Source organism: Somniosus microcephalus, chromosome 5, assembly GCF_052327205.1.
Source record: "Somniosus microcephalus isolate GS21.2 chromosome 5, FLI_Smic_1.0, whole genome shotgun sequence".
Lineage (NCBI taxonomy): Eukaryota > Metazoa > Chordata > Chondrichthyes > Squaliformes > Somniosidae > Somniosus > Somniosus microcephalus.
In genome coordinates this window covers 113,315,509-113,338,783 of record NC_140991.1, presented here as the reverse complement: position 1 = coordinate 113,338,783, position 23,275 = coordinate 113,315,509, and the positions used below count along the sequence as shown (strand labels likewise).

The 23,275-nt window shown below is 44.9% G+C and overlaps 1 protein-coding gene across 1 annotated transcript in view; it reads right to left on the bottom strand.

Annotated features, from left to right (window-relative positions):
* Window positions 1-23,275, bottom strand: part of LOC147117266 (insulin-like growth factor-binding protein 4) — a 98,708-nt gene that overhangs the window by 18,644 nt on the left and 56,789 nt on the right. The window contains exon 2 of the mRNA XM_085988090.1: window positions 1,435-1,634. Coding sequence (XP_085844216.1) covers window positions 1,435-1,634 — 200 coding nt within the window. The remainder of the gene's footprint in view (window positions 1-1,434; window positions 1,635-23,275) is intronic.

Genomic DNA, 23,275 nt, shown 5'->3' with positions numbered 1-23,275 from the left:
TTGTAGTGATACAATGTCAATCCATCGCATTAACAGGACAAAATCATCCCTATCAAGCGGTCTTGATACGAGTGCTACTTTCAAGGTTGCTAGAAAATTGCAGAAGTAGAGGACATATTTGCTGCTGATGTGGACAGGATGGCATCACACCAAGCATGTTGTATAATGATGGTGTAACTACCGTGCTTTGAAAGTGGGCTTACAACATTTAAGTTCAAGTTTTCAAAGATTGTTACAGGTTTCTCAGTGTCGCATGGTGATAATGTTATCAAGTGAGTATCAAATGATCAATACTAGAGCCTTAGATTTTCCATTCAAGTTGTACTAATTCTCAGATTTCCTGCTGGAATTAACAGAAAAGTAGAATACAGGTGCCCATAAAAAGGTGGGCATTCTGTAATGCTATGCAAATAACAGAAATATGCTATATGACCTATTTATGTCATTTATGCCATAGCAACACTGAGCACAATGGACACCTGTTTGTCCCTGACATCCAATATTGCAATGAGTGGCAGAAGACCCATTTCAATTGTAAAGGGCCAAAAGAAGACTAGGCATTTGATTGCAGAACAATTGCATAAGCATTTGTTTTTATCATTTTCAAAACATTAAAAAAAATCTCACCAGAGAGGCTACCAGCCACGTTGCACTGCTGCAGACCTTCAGGGTCAGCCACAACCAATGGCCATTCCCCTCCAGGCAGACTCCCTGGTGGAGACTGGGGAGTGAGCCTCAAAAATGAAAATTAGCTTCTTGATGTCCCGTCCCCCCGAAGATGTGTCGGTATTGCGCAAAACTGGAAAATCATGGCCTACATATTCAACTTAACATCATATCATTGATTTACAATTGCTTCAAAGGCAATCCCATAATTGTTCAGCTGTTTAAAGCAGTGAATAGATGGGCCATAGAGACTAGGAAGTCCCAGATTTGATCCCAGATATGTGCTGACTTACTGATCTAAGCCAGGGCAGGGGTAGGGGGCAATAATTGTCCTCATTGCCCTTGGTTTAGGTGGGGGAAAATGACCAGTGTTCTCACCCTTGATTGCCAACCAGATGCTGGAAAGTATCAATGTGTGAATAACTGATGATGATATGATTGGGTTCAGCTGCATTGTGTTCTATTATCAAATAGCCCATCGATAGCCACTGTCTCAGCAAAGTACCACTGGTCAGTCTGTGCTCCTGGAACCATAGCCCAAAATGAGCCAGCGCCAATGGCAAATAGGAGAAAATAGAGAGGAAATACAATTTTAAAAAAGTGTAACCATTGCCTAGAATGTTGTACTTGGATGAATTAACTGGTGAGGCATTAAGTTAATCATCAGGCAATGGTAAAGGAAACCCAGGAAAAATGCTTACCAATGTCAAGCCAACAGTAATTTAATCAATTTTTTCCGAATGATTTCAAGAACTTTCTGATTCTTACCGGCTGCTCTCTTGGCTTCTGTTTGAAGTTTATCCGTGCCCTCATTCCCATCTGTGCATCAGCTGAATTTCGCGTATCGAACAGTATGACATGCCCAGAAGCTGGCATAAATCTGAGGTTGGTGCCTGCTAAACGATCTTGGGTACCTTCCGTGCCACCTGGACTGGGATTCTCAGTTTCCACATCAGATGCTTCAGTTTCTGAAAATGACAGTTTTCACAGAAGTACTGAAAATATTTTAAATATCATCAAAACTGCAGCTTGAACATGTATTGGTGAGGCAGTCACTGTTAAAGGAGTGAGATGATAGCTCTACCTGAACAGGTAGACAGGACCTCCATTTAATGACTCATTCAAAATATGATGCATCTGACAATGCAGCACTCCTTCACTGAGTAAGAATGAATGAACTTGAATTGATATAGTGCCTTATCGCATCACTCAGAAATGTCCCAAAGTGCTTTACATTTTATATATAATTTACAGCACAGGACATTCAGCCCAACTTTACTTTGCCGATGTTTATGCTCCACATTAATTACATACAATAAATTGCTTTGAAATACATTCACTATGATGTTGATGGACACCACAACTGTTTTGGATTCACCAAAGTGCCATAAATAGCAATAAGATGAATGGCCAGTTAATCTCATTTTGTTGGGGTTGATTGACTGTTGCTGAAATGCAGTATCCCCCTATGTTATGCACTCAAATCCTGGTGCAGGGTTCAACCCCACGACCTTCTGACCCATGGCAAATGTGTTACTCACTGAGCCAAACTGACACTTTGCTGTTGTGCAGACAGCAGTCATCTTATAAATGAAATTCAACACAAAGAATCTGAATTGTGAATTCCTCTGAACATTATGTCTCATTCTTATAAATACTATTTATCTCCCAAGTAGGATGATTTCAAGGCTGGAGTTCAACATTAGTTTACTAAGGGCCTGTTGAAATAAATACGGGGGGTCTGAAAGATAAAGGAGTTTTAGCAAAATGAAATCACTCTTTTCTAACTTGTCTTTAATGAGCAGTGTAACATATTTAAGAATGCTGAGACAGTAAGGTGTGTTCTGACTGTGCAGACCACAAACGCAAATAGTGTAGAGTAGAAAGAAATGGAACTCTTTATTTTCCTTGGGAAAACGCCCTTTAAAAACTCCCAGGACCCATTAACACCAAAAGATGCTTTAGATTATCCTTTGCCAGATAAATATTCTTCTGCATAGCTCAACAGCAATTCAATAAAATTTAACCACAAATCACATGTCTGAGATATTGTTCAGAACTGCTGTACACCAGAAACATGGGGGGGGGGGGATTTTAACTTCCTCTACCTGGCAGCAACTCAGAGATAAAATCAAAGCAGTAGACTTACTTCTGGTTTTCCATCCAACCACCATCTTTCTGCTGCTAGTTTAATAGGTGGCTCAGGCACCCCTCCCGGCCAATCGACACTCGTGTTAGGCCTATCGTCTGGCCCAAATGATAAAATACTGCCTTTATTTTCCCTGTTTATTTCCCCCCAGATTTCTCCCTGATATTCTGAAATACTGGTTCTTGGTGGTGTGCAGTTCCACAAATGGCAGCAGGCCTTCAAGTATCTCACCCAAGTGGCCATTCTTCATGTGTCATCCTAAACAGTAAGTACCACAGGCTATCTGGTAATGAGAAATATCACAGTCAAGCTCGATCCTGTCCTTACCTGACATCAACACATGGTGTGGAGATGCCGGAGTTGGACTGGGGTGGACAAATGTAAGAAGTCACACAACACCAGGTTATAGTCCAACAGCTTTATTTGAAATCACAAGCTTTCGGAGTGCTGCTCCTTCATCAGGTGACGAAGGAGCAGCGCTCCGAAAGCTTGTGATTTCAAATAAAGCTGTTGGACTATAACCTGGTGTTGTGTGACTTCTTACAGACATCAACACATGCACATCTTCCAACAGGAGTCACTGGATACTGAACAGGAATAGAAACTTTACCTGATTGTTTTCTCCCCCTCCATAGCCTAGAGGATGCTGAGGACAACTGCAGTATCCTCAGCATCATCAAGGCTGAAATCGAAGGAGCAAATATATTTTTAAAATTCGTTTATGGGATGTGGGCGTTGCTGGTGAGGCCAGCATTTATTGCCCATCCCTAACTGCCCTTGAGAAGGTGGTGGTGAGCCGCCTTCTTGAACTACTGCAGTCCATGTGGTAAAGGTATTAATAAAGGTAAATATATTAATGAAGATCCAGGAAAGTGATTTTACAAATACCTGAATAGTCAATAAACTATTGCAAGCTAAAAAGGTAACTTTCAGAATTCTTATCAGTTCATGTAAGTTGTAAAACCTCATAATCAAAATAATGAACATGATGTATAACATGAGGCTTAACCTCAGGTTCATGTTTGGCTCTGAATTGAGCTTCAAATCCCATCTCTTATTCTTCATCAAGATCACCCATGTTCACCAGTCACATGACTGAGTTCCATCTCTACCTCACCAACAGCAGTGCTGAAACATCCATTCCTACTTTCACCTTTTCCAGGTTTGAGTTTTTTCAATGGCCTCCACACCAGCTCCCAAGTTTCACCCTACATAAGTTCTAACTCATCCAAAAATCTTGTTGTTTGCATTCTCTCCTATAGTAGGTTCAGTTCAACTACTAACCCTTTCTTCACTGACCTATATGGTTTCCCATCACCCAGCAGACAGATTTGAAAATCTTTACCACACTATCGTTGCAACCCTGTTCCTGCTTGCATCCTCCACTCTTCTGACCCTAGTAACATAGAGATAGGAACAGGAGTAGGCCATTCGGCCCTTCGAGCCTGCTCCGCCATTCAATGAGATCATGGCTGATCCTCGTCTGAGATCATAGCTGATCTTACCAGTTCAGTACCCCGTCCCCGCCTTTTCTCCGTAACCCTTAATCCCCTTAGCCTTCAGAAATATATCCAATTCTCTCTTGAAAATATTTATTGAATTAGCCTTCACAGCCCTCTGTGGCAGGGAATTCCACAGGCTCACCACTCTTTGAGTGAAGAAATTCTTCCTCATCTCTGTTTTAAATGATTTGCCCGCTATTTTTAGACTGTGGCCCCTGGTTCTGTGCTCCCTGGCCATTGGAAACATTCTCTCTGAATTCAGCCTGTCCAGGCCTGCCATAATTTTATATGTTTCGATGAGATCCCCTCTCAATCTTCTAAACTCCAGTGAGTACAAGCCCAAACTATTTAATCTCTCTTCGTAGGTCATTCCCGCCATTCCAGGTATCAGCCTGGTGAATCGCCGTTGCACTCTTTCCATGGCAAGAACATCCTTCCGCAGATGGGGCGACCAAAACTGTACACAATACTCCAGATGCGGTCTCACCAGCACCTTGTACAGCTGTAGTAAGGTATCCCTATTCCTATACTCGAACCCCCTTGATATGAAGGCCAACATACCATTTGCCTTCTTAATCGCCTGTTGCACCTGCATGCTCTCCTTCAGTGACTGGTGCACAAGAACACCCAGGTCCCTCTGCACTTCCCCATCTCCCAATCTATTGCCATTTAGATAATAATCTACCCTCCTGTTTTTACCCCCAAAGTGGATAACCTCGCATTTATCCACATTATAGTGCATCTGCCACGTATCCGCCCATTCCCCCAACCTGTCCAAATCGCACTGTAGCCTCCTGACATCCTCATCAGAGCCCACCCCTCCTCCTAGTTTAGTGTCGTCAGCGAATTTGGAAATATTGCATCCAATTCCCTGATCCAGATCATTTATATATATTGTGAACAGCTGGGGTCCCAGGACAGATCCTTGCGGCACCCCGCTGGTCACTGCCTGCCACTCTGAAAACGAGCCGTTTATTCCAACTCTCTGTTTTCTATCCGCCAGCCAGTTCTCTATCCACGTTAATACTTTGCCCCCAATCCCATGAGCCTTAATTTTGCATGACAATCTTTTGTGTGGAACCTTATCGAAGGCTTTCTGGAAGTCAAGGTACACCACATCCACTGGCTCTCCCCCATCTATTTTACCAGTTACTTCCTCAAAAAATTCCAGCAGATTAGTCAAACACGATTTACCCTTTGTAAATCCATGTTGACTCTGTCCGATCCTTTCCCCATTTGTCAAGTGCTCCGCTATTTTATCCTTAATAATGGACTCTAGCATTTTGCCCACAACCGATGTAAGGCTTACTGGTCTATAATTCCCTGCTTTCTCTCTACCCCCCTTTTTAAATATTGGGGTAACATTAGCTACCCTCCAATCCACGGGTACTGTTCCCGAGTCAATGGAGTTCCGGAAGATGATCCTTAGAGCATCTGCTATCTCCAGGGCCACCTCCTTAAGTACCCTAGTCTACTGTGCAACTTCCCCTCGCTCTACTCCAGTGAGTGACAGAGCTCTCAACCATCATGCCCCTTCACTCCTATACTACTCTATCTTGCTCTGGCTCATCCCGCCTTCAAAATCCAGCTCAAAACTGACTTATTCAACCAATCCTACAATCATCCCCTCCCCTAACTCTTGTTGAGTGTTCCTTCCCTTCTTGGAAAGTGCATTGTGATGTTTTCATCCCTTAAGTGCAAGTTGCTGTTACTTTTTTTAATTGTACTAATAATAGAAAGTAGATTTTGGAATGCTGAAGTATTATAGACAGAAAGTTGGAGACATTAGAGTGGGTTAGAGAGCTGGAGTCTAATCAAAATAGAAACCGAAAAACTGAAATATGCTGGAAATCTGGAACAATAGCAGAAAACGCTGGAAACACTCAGCAGGTCAATCAACATATATGGAAAAAGGTTACACCTGAAACATTAACTTGTCTGTTCTCTCCACTGATGCTTTTTATGTTTTGAAATCTAATCAAGAGGCTTAACTGATATCATAAATAGTTGGAGTGAAGATTGAACGGTTTATGACAACCCTGAGATAAAACAACAGCCTTGATTTCGTACCCTTGTAACATTTTTCTAATATATTGGGCAAAATTATTTTCTGTTGCATCAGTGCCAGCACTGATAGATATTGGGCCAGAACTTCGGGTCCTCACGGGTGAGTACGCGCTGGGTACTCACGTGTAGGCCCAACGAAAGTGTTGGTTTCGTGCATGCACTGCGCATGCGCAGGAAACCGGAACTTCCGTTCCCTTAAAGGAAGGGGTTCACAGGTTGAACGCGTACGCCGGAGAGGCAGCGCGTATGCCTGGAACGTCCATTTTTTTTGCAGCTTTCTCCGGGAGGGTAAGTCTCCAGGAGCTACGCTTGTAAAAAGCAGTCACAAGGCCTGCTTTTAACAAGGTAAGTGGTGAATTAAGTTAAATTAAAACATTTTTTCCACAGGTTTATTATTTTTAAATACTTTAAAGAAAGGTAAGTTTATTTTTAGCCCTGTTAGAAACTGTAATAAATGTTTTCAAAAATTTAAATTATTGTTTAAAATAGTTATTTTATGTAATTTATAGCTATTTTAAAAATGTGATGTTTTCTTAAAATTTATTTGAAGTTTTAGTGATGTTTCGGGGCTGAATTGTATTCATAGATTTGACAGGTCTTCCTGTCAAATCTATGAATACAGATTCCCTGCTACCATTGGCTCTCCATGGCCCACATGATCCCAGGGGACGCTTCAAACTAACTGCACCCCTGGGATACGCAAGCACTGTGTGCCGGAAATTGGAGCAGGCCCAGGATTGGAATCCCACGCGAGCCCACAGCACAATGACCGGCGCATTAGGTAAGTGCAGGTCGGAAGCTTGCACCCACGGGAAGCTCCCGACCTGAATTTCTGGACCATTGTCTGACAGTGGTGCCAGAGTAGGGACAATGCCTTTTTATTTGAAGGCATCAAGTAAGTATCAAGGTTTTATTTCTATGTACAGTACTTGTAATGGACATTAGTGTCAGAGAGCTGGAATTACCTCTGGCCACCAGGAAATAAATAATCTCACATGGTACAGAAAGGTCATAGAACAGTAAATACTTCTATATAAATATATACAATAATACTTTTCATAAAATTACATAACTTGGAACTCAGACAATATTGAAAAACTGCTCAAGCTTTGCTTTCATGATTTATATCACTTGAGTCCCTCAAGGGACATTGTAGCACCAAGCTATTTAAACATAAGTGACTTTCAGGAGTACACTACGTGACAATTAATAGGCACCAGTTAATTCCCATATATTCTATATCCTATTTTCATTTCTAAAGCTTTCCCACCTAACCAGGTCAATTCACACAACTCCATTTGTTATATATGCATTGGAAAATCGAACATTTAAGGATTAATTTATTATCCACTTATAACTCAGAACTTCAAAAATAACAAAAGTCCCACTAATAATATGATATGCATTGCAGAATCTTCAGAACATAATGGATATGGTGGCATCTAACAGTGCTTTTCAAATCCCTTGGAAATGGTCAAAAAGTAAAAGTCCCACAGGAAATGATGGAATTTTTTCAAAGTCATTGATAGAAAAGGGCTAAACAAAGCATTTGGATAAAGATGTGTTTCCAATATGGATAAGCCTGTTGTACTTTGTATTAATGTCAGAAGATTCAAAATCGGATGTATACATCCTATGTTGAAAGGTTCCTCCATAGGCCCCAGGAATTATACTTTACCCTGATACTTTTAATAGGTGTATGTTATATTGTTATAAGATAGCAGAATTGCCATGGGCTCTGTCAATTAGCCAGCACTGAATGTTACAATATTTGGGTTTATTAATACAGAGTGGGTCCTATTAATTTTGTTTCAAATCTTTCCCAGCTTAAAGGGAATACAGAAACAGAAATGATAGGTCCTGATTGGTTTCAATAAATTCTAACACTGCAGGCCACTGAACACGCTCCATGGAATCCCTCAGCAACATTTTCACATCAAATGTAACAGAATAAAATGCATGATTCCTGGGCAGAGAGCTGCAAGACAAATGCATCAGAGAGACTTTCAGTACCATGAGATAAGATTATATATCTGTAATAACCAGGCTGCTCCACATCATTCTGATGCATAACATTTCAGAACACTCCATTTATCATTAAAAGCTAAATTCCCATCAGGGTCCTTTAATCCAAAAGTTACAGTGCAAATTTATGCTTGCAACAGAAAAATCATGAATGTCATAATAATATTTCTGACAGCAACAATCATATAAGGTTTCTGGAATATAGTAACTGAGAAATCAATTAGACTCACCACTGTGCCTGAGAAGCCAATTAGACTCACCGGGCTGGATTTTCCAAGCCCCGTGGAGGCAGGTTTGGAGGCAGGAGTGGGGGGAAAATTGCAGAATCGGGGGGCACAAACCCTTCCCGCCCCCAACCCGCCTCCATGCCCGTTTCCCAGGAGGTGGGTACCCGAGGTGGGAAGGGGATTAGTGCCAATTAACTGCCTGTTAACAATCACTGGAGCTGAGTGCCAACTTTCATCCACAAGACTCTAGACCAGTACCACAAAAAGTTCAATGACCTGACCAGCTCAGGCAAGGTAACACAGTGACCACTCTCCCATTTCGTCCTTGAGCATCAGTACACTCTTCACCTTTTAAAAGATACAACTGTATAACTAACCCTTCATAATGCACTCTGGCAAGAGGGAGCACTAACTCAGGATTTTACAGTATGGCTACCATTCTCTCCTAACAACAGTTACTTGTATGCCAAACCCTAAAATATCTTCCTCCACAATAACAGTGTGATACCACCATTGCTCAGTTGTAAACCACTTAGTACACACTCCTCAATTGCCAGGCTTCCCCTAACGTACCAGTTAAAAGAAATTCACATGGCCAAACAAAGGCACTTGATAGTAAAATGAACTAATCAGAAAGTGAGATTAGATCTGGTGCTGTATCATCGTTTTCCCAATCAAGACGATCTGATACATTTCTAAAAAGGCTTTTTACTTTTTCACTCTACCTCCCACATCAAACAAGGTAATCACTGTATTGATGGATGTGTAAAATAAGCTCACTCCCTGGGAAAACCTCTTTTGTTAATCGTCCTCTTTGTATCATAAAATTGAAAGGTGCTTAATGTGCAAATTTACTTTGCTTACAGCAGATAAGGGTTGTTTGCTTAAAAGGGAAACAGTAAACATGGCAGTAAAACAAGCTTTTGACCTTTCTAACATTACAAACCCGGTGTTTAATTGCTATAGTTTCAAACAGAAGATAAGGAGAAGTAGCATCCAGGATTAAAGTAAAGTATTTCATATAGGCACATTTTGGATATAGGAGACTATGGGCATATTTTCATCTATATAGAGAAAGTTAGAGAAAAGTTCTTTCACTACAATGTAATTTGTTTATACAGTTTAATAAAAAATGTAACTATACATGTATAGGAAAGTATGCCTCAATATTTTCATATCTGACATATTTAAGATTGAATTGATTCATTTATGCTGTCGTTTCTCATTCATTTTGATTGATATTAATGTTGAGGGCCCATGTTTGAGAGGTCAGTCATAAAAAGTGTGAAGCTAATTGATTGGAGTTCTTGGAAATAAGTCAATTGCATCAGAAATTCTTGAATAAAAGCCTAGACTAAACCTTGAACTGGTTTGTTCCCAAATACAGGAATTGATGCCAATTTATTTATTAATTCAAATAGCATAGAACAGTGTCACTTCTAAATCATGGCACAATTCCTGGTTCCTGGTGCAAAGCATAGGTCTCAGTCCAAAGATCTGCACCTAACTCTGTAACCAAGACAACACCGAGCTATCATTTCTTTGGCTGAACATTCTATTGTTCAACAACCCACTGTGACTGTCTCAGTAGCTGCAGGCTCAAATGGTTTCTGTTATCTTTTGTTATCCTGACATAGCAATAATAAAGACTCCTTGGGGAAATGTTCCATGAATCCTATTATACATGCACTAAATGGGGTGGAGTGCACTGGAAGTGTTTATCAGTGCATGTATTTCATATCCCTCCTTGTTTGCAATACACAAGCACCTGCTGGGGATGGTCATTGGATGTGGGCTCCTGATTAACAGGAAGTTGTTGGTCTGTGCTCAGCCTTAAAGGTCTGCAGGTATTGAGAGGATACTGGTGACTATCTTGAGAAAGAGAGAAGGAGTTAAAGAAACTGATCTTTGCAGTGGGTGTTTCTGCCAAGTAAATTCCTGGGTGCCTGTTTTTCACTTTCTACGGATTATTTAAAGAATGTCTGCAAACACTGGATCCTACATTGAGTGTTCCCCCTCCCCCCACCCCCGATGATGAGAGCTTCAGGAAGTGGAAAAGAAGACAGAAATACTGGTCCCCTCAAGTGGCAAGAAGATGAATGAGCATGGGAAGAAATGCATAGCAAGACGTAGCAGAGGAACTGATTACGGTGCTGCAGAAAATTCATCCTGAAGAGGAAAGGTTACTTTTGCTGTCACAATGTGTAGAGAAGCATTGTGTGGCACTTGAACCAAACTCAGTCATGGACATTAGTACCTCAGTTGGAAAACCTTCACAACAACCCACCTCCCCATATGTGACACTGAGATGCTCTTTGTATCCCACACAGAGTATGCCCACCCTAGACCATGAAGGAGAGCTAGCAATACATTATCTGTAGTAGCAGTTTCATCTCATACCTTCCTCCCTTAGTAAATCTGTAAGTTCAGGGAGGGTAGAGTCTTCACCCAATGGTTATGAAAAGTAATGAATTGTTGCATTTATTAGTGCAGGAGAAGTCAACAAATTGTTCCATTGACAGGTGTAGGAATATCTGCTGTGACCAATATATTCTTGTTCTGGGGTAATTGCATAGATGGGCTCTCTTTCTCTGATGTTGCCAGACCTCGATGGCATCGAGCGTGGCTTCCCCTTTTGTCCTCCTCCTCTAGGTAGCAGGGGCACCCTGAAGGGCTCACTCATAATGTATTTTTGGGTTGCTGAATTCAAACGTGGAAAGGTTAGAATCCATCCTGAAACTTGCCAAAATTAGCTTCTGCTCAAATGCTGCTTCTAAGTTACAAAGTACCAAGCTGCAATGGCTTCCTGTAAATGCCAACTTACCTGGCTCATAGCACTCAATTCGTCTGTGACACATGAGCCACATATGTAGATAGTGGTTTTGAACTGTTCCAAAATTCTATTACATTTGGTGCTGTTGATAGGTTAAATCATTTCACTGCATTTATAATTGCTGAAATAGGAAGCAGCATGCTATAGACAGGGCTAAGCGATCCCACAATCAATGGATCAGATCAAAGCTCTGCAGTCCTGCTACATCCAGTCATAAATGGTGGTGGACCATTAAAGAACTAATGGGAGGAGGAGGCTCCATGCCATCCTCAAAGATGGTGGAGCCCAGCACGTGAGTGCAAAAGACAAGGCTAAAGCGTTTGCAACCATCTTCAGCCAGAAGTGCCGAGTGGATGATCCATATCATCCTCCTCCTGAGGTCCAATTCGATTCACTCCATGTGATATCAAGAAATGGCTCAGCGCACTGGATGCAGCAAAGGCTATGGGCCCTGACAACATCCCGGCTGTTGTGCTGAAGACTTGTGCTCCAGAACTAGCCGCGCCTCTAGCCAAGTTGTTCCAGCACAGCTACAACACCGACATCTATCCGACAATGTGGAAAACTGCCCAGGTATGTCCTGTCCACAAAAAGCAGGACAAATTCAATCTGGCCAATTACTGCCCTATCAGTCATCAGTAAAGTGATGGCAGATATCATCAACAGTGCTATCAAGTGGCACTTACTCACCAATAACCTGCTCACTGATGCTCAGTTTGGGTTCCGCCAAGGCCACTCTGCTCCTGACCTCATTACAGCCTTGGTCCAAACATGGACAAAGGAGCTGAATTCCAGAGGTGAGGTGAGAGTGACTGCTCTTGACATCAAGGCAGCATTTGACCGAGTGTGGCATCAAGGAGCCCTAGTAAAACTGAAGTCAATGGGAATCGGGGGGAAAACTCTCCACTGGCTGGAGTCATACCAAGCACAAAGGTAAATGGTTGTGGTGATTGAAGGTTAATCATCACAGCACCAGGACATCACTGCAGGAGTTCATTAGGGCAGTGTCCTAGGCCCAACCATCTTCAGCTGCTTCATCAATGATCTTCCCTCCAACATAAGGTCAGAAATGAGGATGTTCACTGATGACTGCACAGTGTTCAGTGCCATTCACAACTCCTCAGATCATGAAGCAGTCCATGCCCGCATGCAACAACACCTGGACGACATTCAGGCTTGGGCTGAGAAGTGGCAGGTAACATTCGCACCATAGAAGTGCCAGTTAATGACTATCTCCAACAAGCGAGAGTCTAACCACTGCCCCTTGACATTCAATGGCATTACCATCAGCGAATCCCCCACCATCAACATCCTGGGGATCACCATTGACCAGAAACTTAACTGGACCAGCCACATAAATCCTTTGGCAACAAGAGCAGGTCAGAGGCTAGGTATTCTGCGGCGAGTGTCTCCTCCTGACTCCCCAAAGCCTTTCTACCATCTACAAGGCACAAGTAAGGAGTGTGATGGAATACTCTCCGATGAGTGTAGCTCCAACAACACTCAAGAAGCTCAACACCATCCAGGGCAAAGCAGCCCGCTTGATTGGCACCCCATCTACCACCTTAAACATTCACTCCCTCCACTAGCAGTACCATGGCTGCAGCGTGTACCATCTCCAAGATGCACTGTAGCAACTTGCCAAGGCTTCTTCGGCAGTCCTTCCCAAACCCGTGACCTCTACCACCTAGACGGACAAGGGCAGCAGGCGTATGGGAACACCGCCACCTCCAAGTTCCCCTCAAAGTCACACACCATCCTGACTTAAAAGTAAATCGCCGATCCTTCATTGTCGCTGGGTCAAAATCCTGGAACTCCCTACCTAACAGCACTGTGGGAGTACTTTCACCACACGGACTGCAGCGGTTCAAGAAGGTGGCTCATCTCCACCTTCTCAAGGACAATTAGGGATGGACAATAAATGCTGGTCTTGCCAGCGAAGCCCACATCCCATAAACGAATAAAAAAAAATCCTGGTCAATTGATTAATTTAAACATTTCCTTTAAATAAACTATAGTTGAACTTTTACAATTTTCTGGACACATGAAAACGGCATTGCATCTTTATTAAAATATTGAAATAAAATTATTTTGCATTTTTGTGGTATGCCTCTAAATATTCCACATACAGTAATTGTTATTGGCTCCTGCTCCCTAATTGCCTGAAATATAAAATTCACGTCTTTGTGTCCAAATCTGTCCATGTCCTCACCCCTCCATATCTCTGTAACCTCATTCAACACTACAAGCCCACACCCCCAGAGCTGCACCTCTTAAAGGGGAGGTGCATTCTACCTGCAGCAAATCATTGAACTGGCTGGGGAAGACAGTGGAAAAGAACATGATGGCACAACAGGGGAGAGAGCATGAACCAAGGTTCTCTGATGCAGCACTGGAGGCCTTGGTGCAGGTCAATAGGAGGAGAGAGGTTCTCTTTCCACAGGGGGCCAGGAGGCCCTCCAGGCAACAGAGCAAAATGCAATGGCAGCAAATAGCCACTGTGGTGACGTTAAACCAAGGCCCCATCTGCTCTCTCAGGTGGAAGTAAAAGAGCCCATGGCACTATTTCGATGAAGAGCAGGGAAGTTATCCCAGGGGCCCTGGCCAATATTTATCCCTTAATCAACAGAACAAAAACAAATTATCCTGTCATTATTACATTGCTCTTTGTGGGAGCTTGTTGTGTGTAAATGGCTGCCGCATTTCCTGTATTACAACAGTAACTACACTCCAAAGGTACTTCATTGGCTGTAAAGTGCTTTGTGATGTCCTGAGATCGTGAAAGCTGCTATATAAATGTTATGTTATTTTGAATGGATTGATGGATTAAGTTGGATTGTAATGTTTCTTTTGTGGTGGCTTTTACTTCCACATTGTAGCCAAGAAGATGCTGTGATGGTCAGTAACAAAGGGAAGGTAAAGTGTTCGACTATTGGTGAATGTGGAATTGGGGTTGCGTTTGCTCGTACCACAATCAGATAAGTCGATCACATACAGCCCGGGCAGAAAGAGGCTGACTGGGTTGCCTCCTCCCTTCCTCCCCTCTCTGGTCAGACAGAAGACAATGAAGTCCCCTCTCCTGGCATAAAGAGTGTCTGTCACCTCTCTTATGCAGCAGTGGATGGTGAACTGGGAAATGTTACAGATGTCACCTGCTCCAGCCTGGAAGGAAGAGCATCCAAAAGCTAGAGCTAGAGGTTAAAATGAGACAGAAGAAGGAGGCCTATGACAATTGCAAGAAAGTACAGAGGAGATCAAAAAAATGGGAATAAGTGGAGCAAAGTGAGAGGATGAGACTAGATTAGCGGCTAACATAAAAGGGAATCCAAAAGTCTTTTTATAAACTCATAAATAGTAAAAGGCTAGTCAAAGGAAGGGTGGGGCCGATTAGGGACCAAAAAGATCTTCTTGTGGTGGCAGAGGGCATGGCTGAGGTATTAACTGTGAACTTTGCATCTGTCTTCACTAGAGAAGAGAATGCTGCCAATGCAGCAGAAAAGGAAGAGGCAGTAGTGATATTTGATATGATAAAAATAGATGGAGGAGGTACTTAAAATGTTGGCAGTCCTCAAAGTAGGAAAGTCACCCCGTCCGGATTGGATGCATCCTAGGTTACTGAGGGAAGTAAGGGTGAAAATTGCAGAGGTTCTGGCCACAATCTTCCTCCTTGGATTTGGGGGTGGTGCCAGGGTAATGGAGGATTGCAAATGTTATACCTCTGTTCAAAAAAGGGGAGAGGGATAAATCTGGCAACTACAGGCCAGTCAGCCTAACATCAGTGGTGGTGAAACTTTTAGAGGCCATAATCCAGGACACAATGAATTGGCATTTGGAAAAGTATGGGCTATTAGATGAAAGTCAGCACATATTTGTTAAAGGCAAATCGTGTTTGACTAACTTGAACGAGTTCTTTGATGAGGTAACAGAGAGGGTTGATGAGGGTAGTGCGGTTGATGTTGTGCATATGGATTTCAAAAGGCGTTTGACAAAGTATATGACAATAGATTTATTAGCAAAATTAAAGCCCATGGGATTGTAGGGACAGTAGCAGCATGGATACATAATTGTCTAAGGGATAGAAAGCAGAGAGTAATGGTGAATGGTTGCTTTTCAGACTGGAGGGAATTATACAGTGGTATTCCCCATGGATCGCTATTAGGACCACTGCTCTTTTTGATATATATTAATGACCTGGACTTGGGAATATAGAGCATAATTTCAAAGTTTGAAGATGATACAAAACTCAAAAAATGTAGTAAACAATGAGGAGGATAGTAACAGACTTCAGGAGGACAGACAGACTGGTGAAATGGGCAGAGATATGGTGGTTGAAATTTAATACAGAGAAGTGTGAAGTGATACATTTTGGTAGGAAGAATTAGGAGAGGTAATATGAACGAAATGATACAATTTTAAAGCGGGTGCAGGATCAGAGAGACCTGGGGTGTATGTACACAAATCTTTGCTTGTGGCAGGACAAGTTGAGAAGGCTGTTAAAAAAATATATGGGATCCTTGGCTCTATAAATAGAGGCATAGAGTACAAAAACAAATAAGTTATGCCAAACCTTTGTAAAAGACTTGTTAGGCCTCAGCTGGAGTATTGGCCGGAATTTTAAGTCTTTGACATGCCGGGAGTGGGGCGGGGGTTCAGAGATTTCCCTCCATGACAGTGTGTGTGTGATGTAAAGGATAGGTTCCCCACCCAGAAGTCAGCCTGATTGAAAGGCTGGCTTCTAGTCGGGCGTGGAATGCTGGAGAAGAGGCTGTAACCCCAGGTAGGTTAAAGCCTCGACCCCGGGGAGGGTGCGTCTGATCCTGGGGGTGTCTGATCCGGGGGGGGGCGGGTTCCGATCACCGACCCTGGGCGGGGGTCCGTTCCCGGGAGTGGTCCGAACCCGACCGTGGGGTGGTGGTGGCGGCGGGGGGGTCCGATCCCCGGCCGGCCACAGTTAAACCTGCACAGCAGGTTAAATCCAAAGCTTCCAGCCTCATTATAACTATTGGGACCGGATTGGCTGCCCGCCCCCCCTGTTCGGCCCCTGTTAAGCCCAGAAGTGGAAGGCGTTGGAGGTGGTTTGGGGTCAGGATTCGAATTTTTAACACTTTATCTCCCACCGGACCTCAACCCACCTATTTTTGGAGGTTAAAATTCCCCCATTGTGTTCAATTCTGGGAACCACACTTTAGGAAGGATGTCATGGCCTTGGGGAGGCTGCAGAAGAGATTTACTAGTGTTAGATCCGTGGTTCAGTGGATAAATAATTACACGGGTGCTGTACATAAACAAATAACAGGTCTTTACTGGAGGAGGGTCATCTCTAGACTGGGGTACAGAGGCATGCGCACTGCCGGTACTTACAGTATACAGGAGCTGTAAAAAGTAGTTCTGACTTAAAGCACATACACTACAATTCCTCCCTTTTTTGATTAATAATACCTCCTTAATATTCAAATAACAATTACATTTTTAAATGTACATTCAATAACAAAAGTCCATTTATAGATTCAGTCTTTGGGGCGGCTTCCTGACCCTTTCGGGATAGCGCCTTTCCGGAGGTTCTTGTTCTTGGTGCAGAGGCGATTCTGACCCCTTTTCATCGGGTAGTTCATCGGGTTCCACTGCTACTGGGTCTGAAGTAGATGCTACCGGTATGTCGGGTTCATCCCCAGGTACTCGAGACATGGGGTTGACGCCTTCCTGTGACGCTAAGATCTGATCGACGTGGCGTCTCACAATGTTCTCCCCGACATCCACTGTGTACATTAATGGCCCCTGCCTTGTACATATCGTTCTGGGTTGCCACTTCTCTGTTCGATAGTCACGGGCCAAGATTGGTTGCCCGACATTGAAGCTCCTTGTCGGCTTCTCGTTGATGTGCTGGAATTGTTTGTCCTCAACATTTCTTCGCACATTTGGTCTGAGCAAGTCCAGACGAGATCTCAACCTTCGGTTAAAGAACATCATGGCCGGGGTCTGGTTGGTAACTGCATGTGTTGCGTTTCGGTAGGCTAATAAGAAATTGTCCATCTTATGCTGTAGTGGAATTTCCTCATCGCACATGGCCTTTATCGCCTTCTTAAAGGTTTGTACGAACCTCTCAGCCAATCCATTGGTGGCTGGATGATACGGGGTGGATGTGTAATGCCTTACCCCATTCCTTTTCATGAATTTTTGGAACTCGTCGGACACAAACTGTGGTCCATTATCAGAGCAGATCTGCTCTGGCAAACCGTTTCAGGCAAATATGGTCCATAGGACTGCAATCGTTTTCTCTGTAGTGGTTGAAGACATCTTTATCACCTCAGGCCACTTTGAATGAGCATCCACTGCTATTAAGAACATTGGGCTGGATTTTGCTACGGGGGCGGGTTGGGGTCGTGTTCCCCACATTTCGTGTTTCCCACACGAATCCTGAACGATGTGGGAAATTGATGCAATTTTGATTTTATAGCCCAATTGATTCCCCACGTGTGGGAACCCCTAGCCGGAGAGCTTTTCAGGTGGGCAGCTCGCCTCCGATGACATCATCACTGCTGCTTCATTTAAGGGCTTCCACAAGCCTTGCTCACTTCAGCAGACTGCCAAGCTTCTGGCCCTGGCAGCTGCTGCTACCATCATCAATCATGGCGATACATTGGAGTAAGGCATCCCCCAGATTTGACGAGGCAGCCCTCCAGGCATTGGTGGAGGGAGCGACAGAGAGCAGGGAGGTGCTCTTCCCCTCCTCAGGGAGGAAGAAGCCACCCCAGCAAACCAAGGCTGTGTGGCTGAGGGTGGCAGAGCAGGTGAACGCCAGCTCGAATACCAGCAGAACATGGATCCAGTGTCGGAAACGCTTCCATGACCTTCTGCGCACTGGAAAAGTGAGTATGATGTTCCCATCACTCTTAATCTGATCCCCATTGCCTTTCCTCACCAGCTCTCAGCTTTACCAATCTCTTCCTCCACATCCCACTTGACACTCACATCCATGCACCCTTTCCCACTCCCTCTCTCTCTATGGTCACATTCACCTAACTAATGGACTATGCAGCCCTCACACTCCCTATCACTGTCATGCTATGAAAACAACTTACATCACATAGGGAGGGCCCTTGGTCTTGCCATCTCACTCCATCTTTCTCTCCTTCTAAGCATCTATGCCATCGATTCTCTACACTCACTTCTTCATTCTCGCTCAAACTCCACTTGTCTCCCCCATTGCAGGAAAAGAGAGCTCACAACCGAAAAGAGCGAGCCAGGACACTTGCTCAATCCTTGGTGAAATGGATGTGATTGTGCGCGATGGCAAAGAGGGCATCGGTTACCCGCTTGATGCAGGTGTGTGCGGCCGCCTGGGAGATGCCGCTGATGTCTGCCGCTGATCCCTGGAATGAGCCTGAGGCAAAAAAGTTGAGTGCGATGGTGACTTTGACGGCCACTGATAAGGGGTGTCCAGCTGCTCCTCTGGGCTCCAGGTCTTGCTGCAGCATTGCGCAGATGTCAGCCACTATCTCTCGCGAAAGTCGGAGCCGCCTTTGGCACTGCTGCTCAGACATGTTGAGGTAACTGACCCTGCGTCTGTAGACCCTGTTTGGGGGGTCTCTCCTGTGCCGACGGCCTTCCATGCGCTGGCCCCTTCTGGCCTGTGCATCTTCAGGTGGGGCAGCAGCAGCTTGGCGCAACTGTTGTTGCTGCTGCTGTTGGGCGGCCTCATGTAATATCCAGAAGGGCAGGACAAAAATGGCTCCCATGCTTCTGGTAGATGCCTCAGTTGAGGAAGCGCTCAGTGAATGTGGCGAGAGGGGTTTCCCAGGAGGTCACACTGGAGATGGTTGTCAGGCTGCAAACTTCCAGAGCTGTGGGTATGCCTTCTGAAAGATCCCCCAGACCTGAGAGAGCAAAGTTATGCCACCTGCAATTAAAGCCTGTTCAAATCTGCCATTTAATGGTTGAGCTGCAGCTGCTACTCCGCAAGCCAGTTGCGCTCCCGCCAGGTTTCAGATGTGTGTTTCCCACCAGGCGCGTTTCACGTGGCAAAACGAGTAAACTTGCAAGTGGTTAGGAAAATGGGATTAAAGAGCCAATTGAGGGCTTGTTAAGGGCCTTAAGGGCCTATCCCGCCTCCTGGAGGTGGGACGGAGTCGGGACCAGCAGACACGAATTTAGGAAAATTGCGTGGAGGCGGGATGGAGGCGGGTTTGGGCCCGCACGCCAGTTTTGCGATTTTTATCCCCCACATGCCTCCAATCCCGCCTCCCCGGCCCTAGCAAAATCCAGCCCACTGAGTCCATGAATGGACCAGCGAAATCAATGTGCACCCATTGCCATGGGTGTAGAGGGGCATGTGGTGGTGCCTTTTGGACCTTCTGGCATCCTAAGCAGCTCTGAGTTAGGTCTTCAATTTGTTGATCGATTCCCGGCCACCACACATAAGCCCTAGCAAGGCATTTCATTGTCACTCCCCCCAGATGACCTTCATGTAGCTCCTTTAGCACTCTCTCCCTTAACTTGGGTGGAATCACCACTCTGGATCCACACATCACTGTCCCCTGGCATACTGACAGCTGTTCTCTTCTGGATGAGAATGCTGGCAACAGTGAGTCGCCATGTGTTGGCCATCCCCTCACCGTCAATTCATATACCCGTGACAGCGTCGGATCATTGCAGGTCTCCTTCTCTATATCCGCGTTTGTTACTGGCAATCGTTCAATTATCGACAAGTAAAATATCTCGATAGGGTCCACTGCTGGTGCTTCCTCCACAGTAGGCAGTGGCAGGCGCGATAGCCCATCAGCGTTCCCATGCTGTTTCGTGCCTTTATATTCTATTTCATATTGATTCACCCCGAGAAACAGGGACCACATTTGTAACCGCTGTGCAGTCATTACTGGCACGCCCTTCTTAGGATTAAAGATGGAGCCAAGTGGTTGGTGGTCAGTCTGCAAGGTGAGCTTCTGCCCATGCAGATAATGGTTGAATTTTTGTACTCCCCATACTAGGCTGAGGGCCTCCCTGTCAATCTGGGCGTAGTTGCGCTCGGCTGAGGTTAGTGACCGAGACGCAAAGGCTACTGGCCTCTCCAACCCGTCTGGGAATTTGTGCGACAGCACCGCTCCAATGCCGTAGGGTGATGCATCACATGCCAAACGAATTGGTAGTGCTGGGTTGAAATGGGCCAACACCTCTTTTGATGTGATCAATTCTTTACACTTCTGGAAAGCTCGTCTACGTTCGTCATCCCATTTCCATGGTACCCCTGTTTGCAGTAGGGTGTTCAGCGGGTGTAATACCGTAGGCAAATTTGGTAAGAACTTGTGGTAATAGTTTACCAGCCCGAGGAATGACCTCAGTTGTCACACATTTTCCGGTGCTGGAGCCTTGACTACTGCCTCAATCTTGTCAGGGGACTTATGTAACCCCTCTTCATCGATGACGTGGCCGCAATACGAGATCTGTTTCTGGAAAAACTCGCACTTGTGGCGATTAGCTCATAGCCCATATTCCTTTAATCGGGCGAGCACCTTCTCCAAGTTAGCGAGGTGATCACCGTCATTTTCGCCCGTGACCAAGATGTCGTCCAAATAATACTGGGTCCCTGGAATCCCTTGCAGGACCTGATCCATCACCCTTTGCCAGATAGCCAGAGCCGAGGCTACTCCAAACACCAGCCGGTTATATTGATAGAGATCTTTATGGGTGTTGATCGTAAGGTAATGTTTCGAAGCTTCTTCTACCTCCATTTGCAAGTACTCCTGGGCTAGACCAATTTTGGTGAAGCGTTTACCACCAGATAGCGAGGCGAAAATATCCTCAATTCGTGGAAGCGGATATTGCACCGTGTGAAGGACTGGGTTCACTGTCACCTTAAAATCCCCACAGATGCGGACCTTCTTTGGTTCCCCAGGTGTATTACTCAACGACCTCTTCATTACAGGAATGATGGGTGTAGCCCACTCGCTCCAGTCCACTTTGGACAGTACTCCTGAATGTTCCAACCCTTCCAGCTCTGCTTCAACCGCTGGCCTGATCGCATAAAGCACAGGTCTGGCCTTCAGAAACTTTGGGCTTGCATTATCCTCTATTTTAATTGTTGCTGTTATTCCTTTTAGTGTTCCTAGTCCCTCCTGGAACACTTCTTTTGCGTCAGTTAGCATTTTTGACAGTCGACCAGGTGTGACGTCGTCATCCTTTTTGGCCTCCACCTTCAGTGCCTGTATGGAATGCCAATCTAAATGTATCTTCCAGATCCATTCACATCCTAGCAGTGGTGGTCCTCCATTTGGCAATACATATATACCCATTTTAGGTATTTCCTGACCTTTATATGTCACTTTCACCCTTATATTTCCTTTGGGGTAGACTTTTTGCCCCGTATACGTCTTCAAGACAATCTCTGTAGCTTTCAAGGGTATGTGTGAAAATAGCCGCTTGTAGTCTCTTTGATTTATGACTGTTAGAGCTGACCCTGTTTCCAATTCCATTTCCACTTGGACTCCATCTATCTTGAGTGTAACCCAGATAGTCTGGTGATCCTCCATTTCGGTTACATTATGTAGTTTCAGACAACCCAGCTCCTTGCTTCCGGAGTCTGTGTCACTTTTCTGTTCGTCTGAACCACTGTCCATCACCTGGTGTACCTTTTTGTACTTCTCCTGTGGAGATTTCTTACTGTTGGTTTTCTTCCCAGACCTGCAGACTCTTGCTATGTGTCCTGCTTTCCCACACTGTCTGCACACTTGGTCCTTGAACCAACAATATTTCTGGTCATGTGTTGTTCTGCCGCAGCGATAGCACTTCCCTGTTCCATAGGTCATTTTGTTGGTGCCATATTCTTGCGGTCTCCGTTGTATCTCTGCAGCGCCCCTTGCGGCTGCTTCGTGTGATACTGCCATATTGAAAGCTTTGTCCAGCGTAAGGTCCTTTTCTGATAGAAGCCGTTTCTGGGTTCCTTCACTTTGTAGTCCACACACAAACTTGTCCTTTAACGTGTCTGCTAGTCCCGCTCCAAACTGGCAGTATTTCGATAGCTTGCGCAGTTCCGTTAGGTACTCAGCATTGCTTTCGTCTTTGTGTTGGTTCCTTTTATGGAACTTAAATCGTCTGCTATCAGCAGCGGTGTGGGGTTTAAGTGGTCCTGTAGGATTTCTACTATGCTTTCAAAATTCTTGTTTACCGGCTTCTCTGGGGTTATTAGATTTCGCAGTAACCCATAAGTTTTTGCACCCATGGAATTTAACAGAACCAGTGCTTTATTAGCATCTGGCACTTCATTCGCCCTGCAGTACACCTCAATATGTTCCACATATGTCGCCCAATCTTTGACTTCATTGTCGAATGTAGAGATACTGCCACTCTTCGGCAACCTTGGTTGTGCGTTAACTATCTCCAATGGTGCCTCCCGCGCTTCCCCTTCTTCTCCGCTGGCACAAAATGGCGTCTCCCGCGCTTTCCTTCCTTCCCGCGCTCGCCCGTCTTCTCCGCTGCGGCTTCGCAAAATGGCATCTCCCGCGCTCTTCCTTCTTCTCCGCGGCTCAGCGGCGCCTCCCGCGCTCTCCCTGCTTCTCCGCGGCTCAATGGCGTCTCCCCTTGCTTCGCCCCGCAGACCCTGATCAGCACGTGATCCTTGGCTGTGCTCTGCGCGTTCTTCTCTTGATATTTGTCGACACCACTCAGTCTAGAACCTGGCTGTTTCTTACCCTCTCTCTCTCCGGTTTGCAGTATTTTTCCTCAACGCCGCTCGGTGATCAACCCCCGGCTGCGCCCCGCTCTCTTCACTCTCTTTCTTACCCCGTCGACGCTGCCCGGCTCTCTCTCTCTGCTG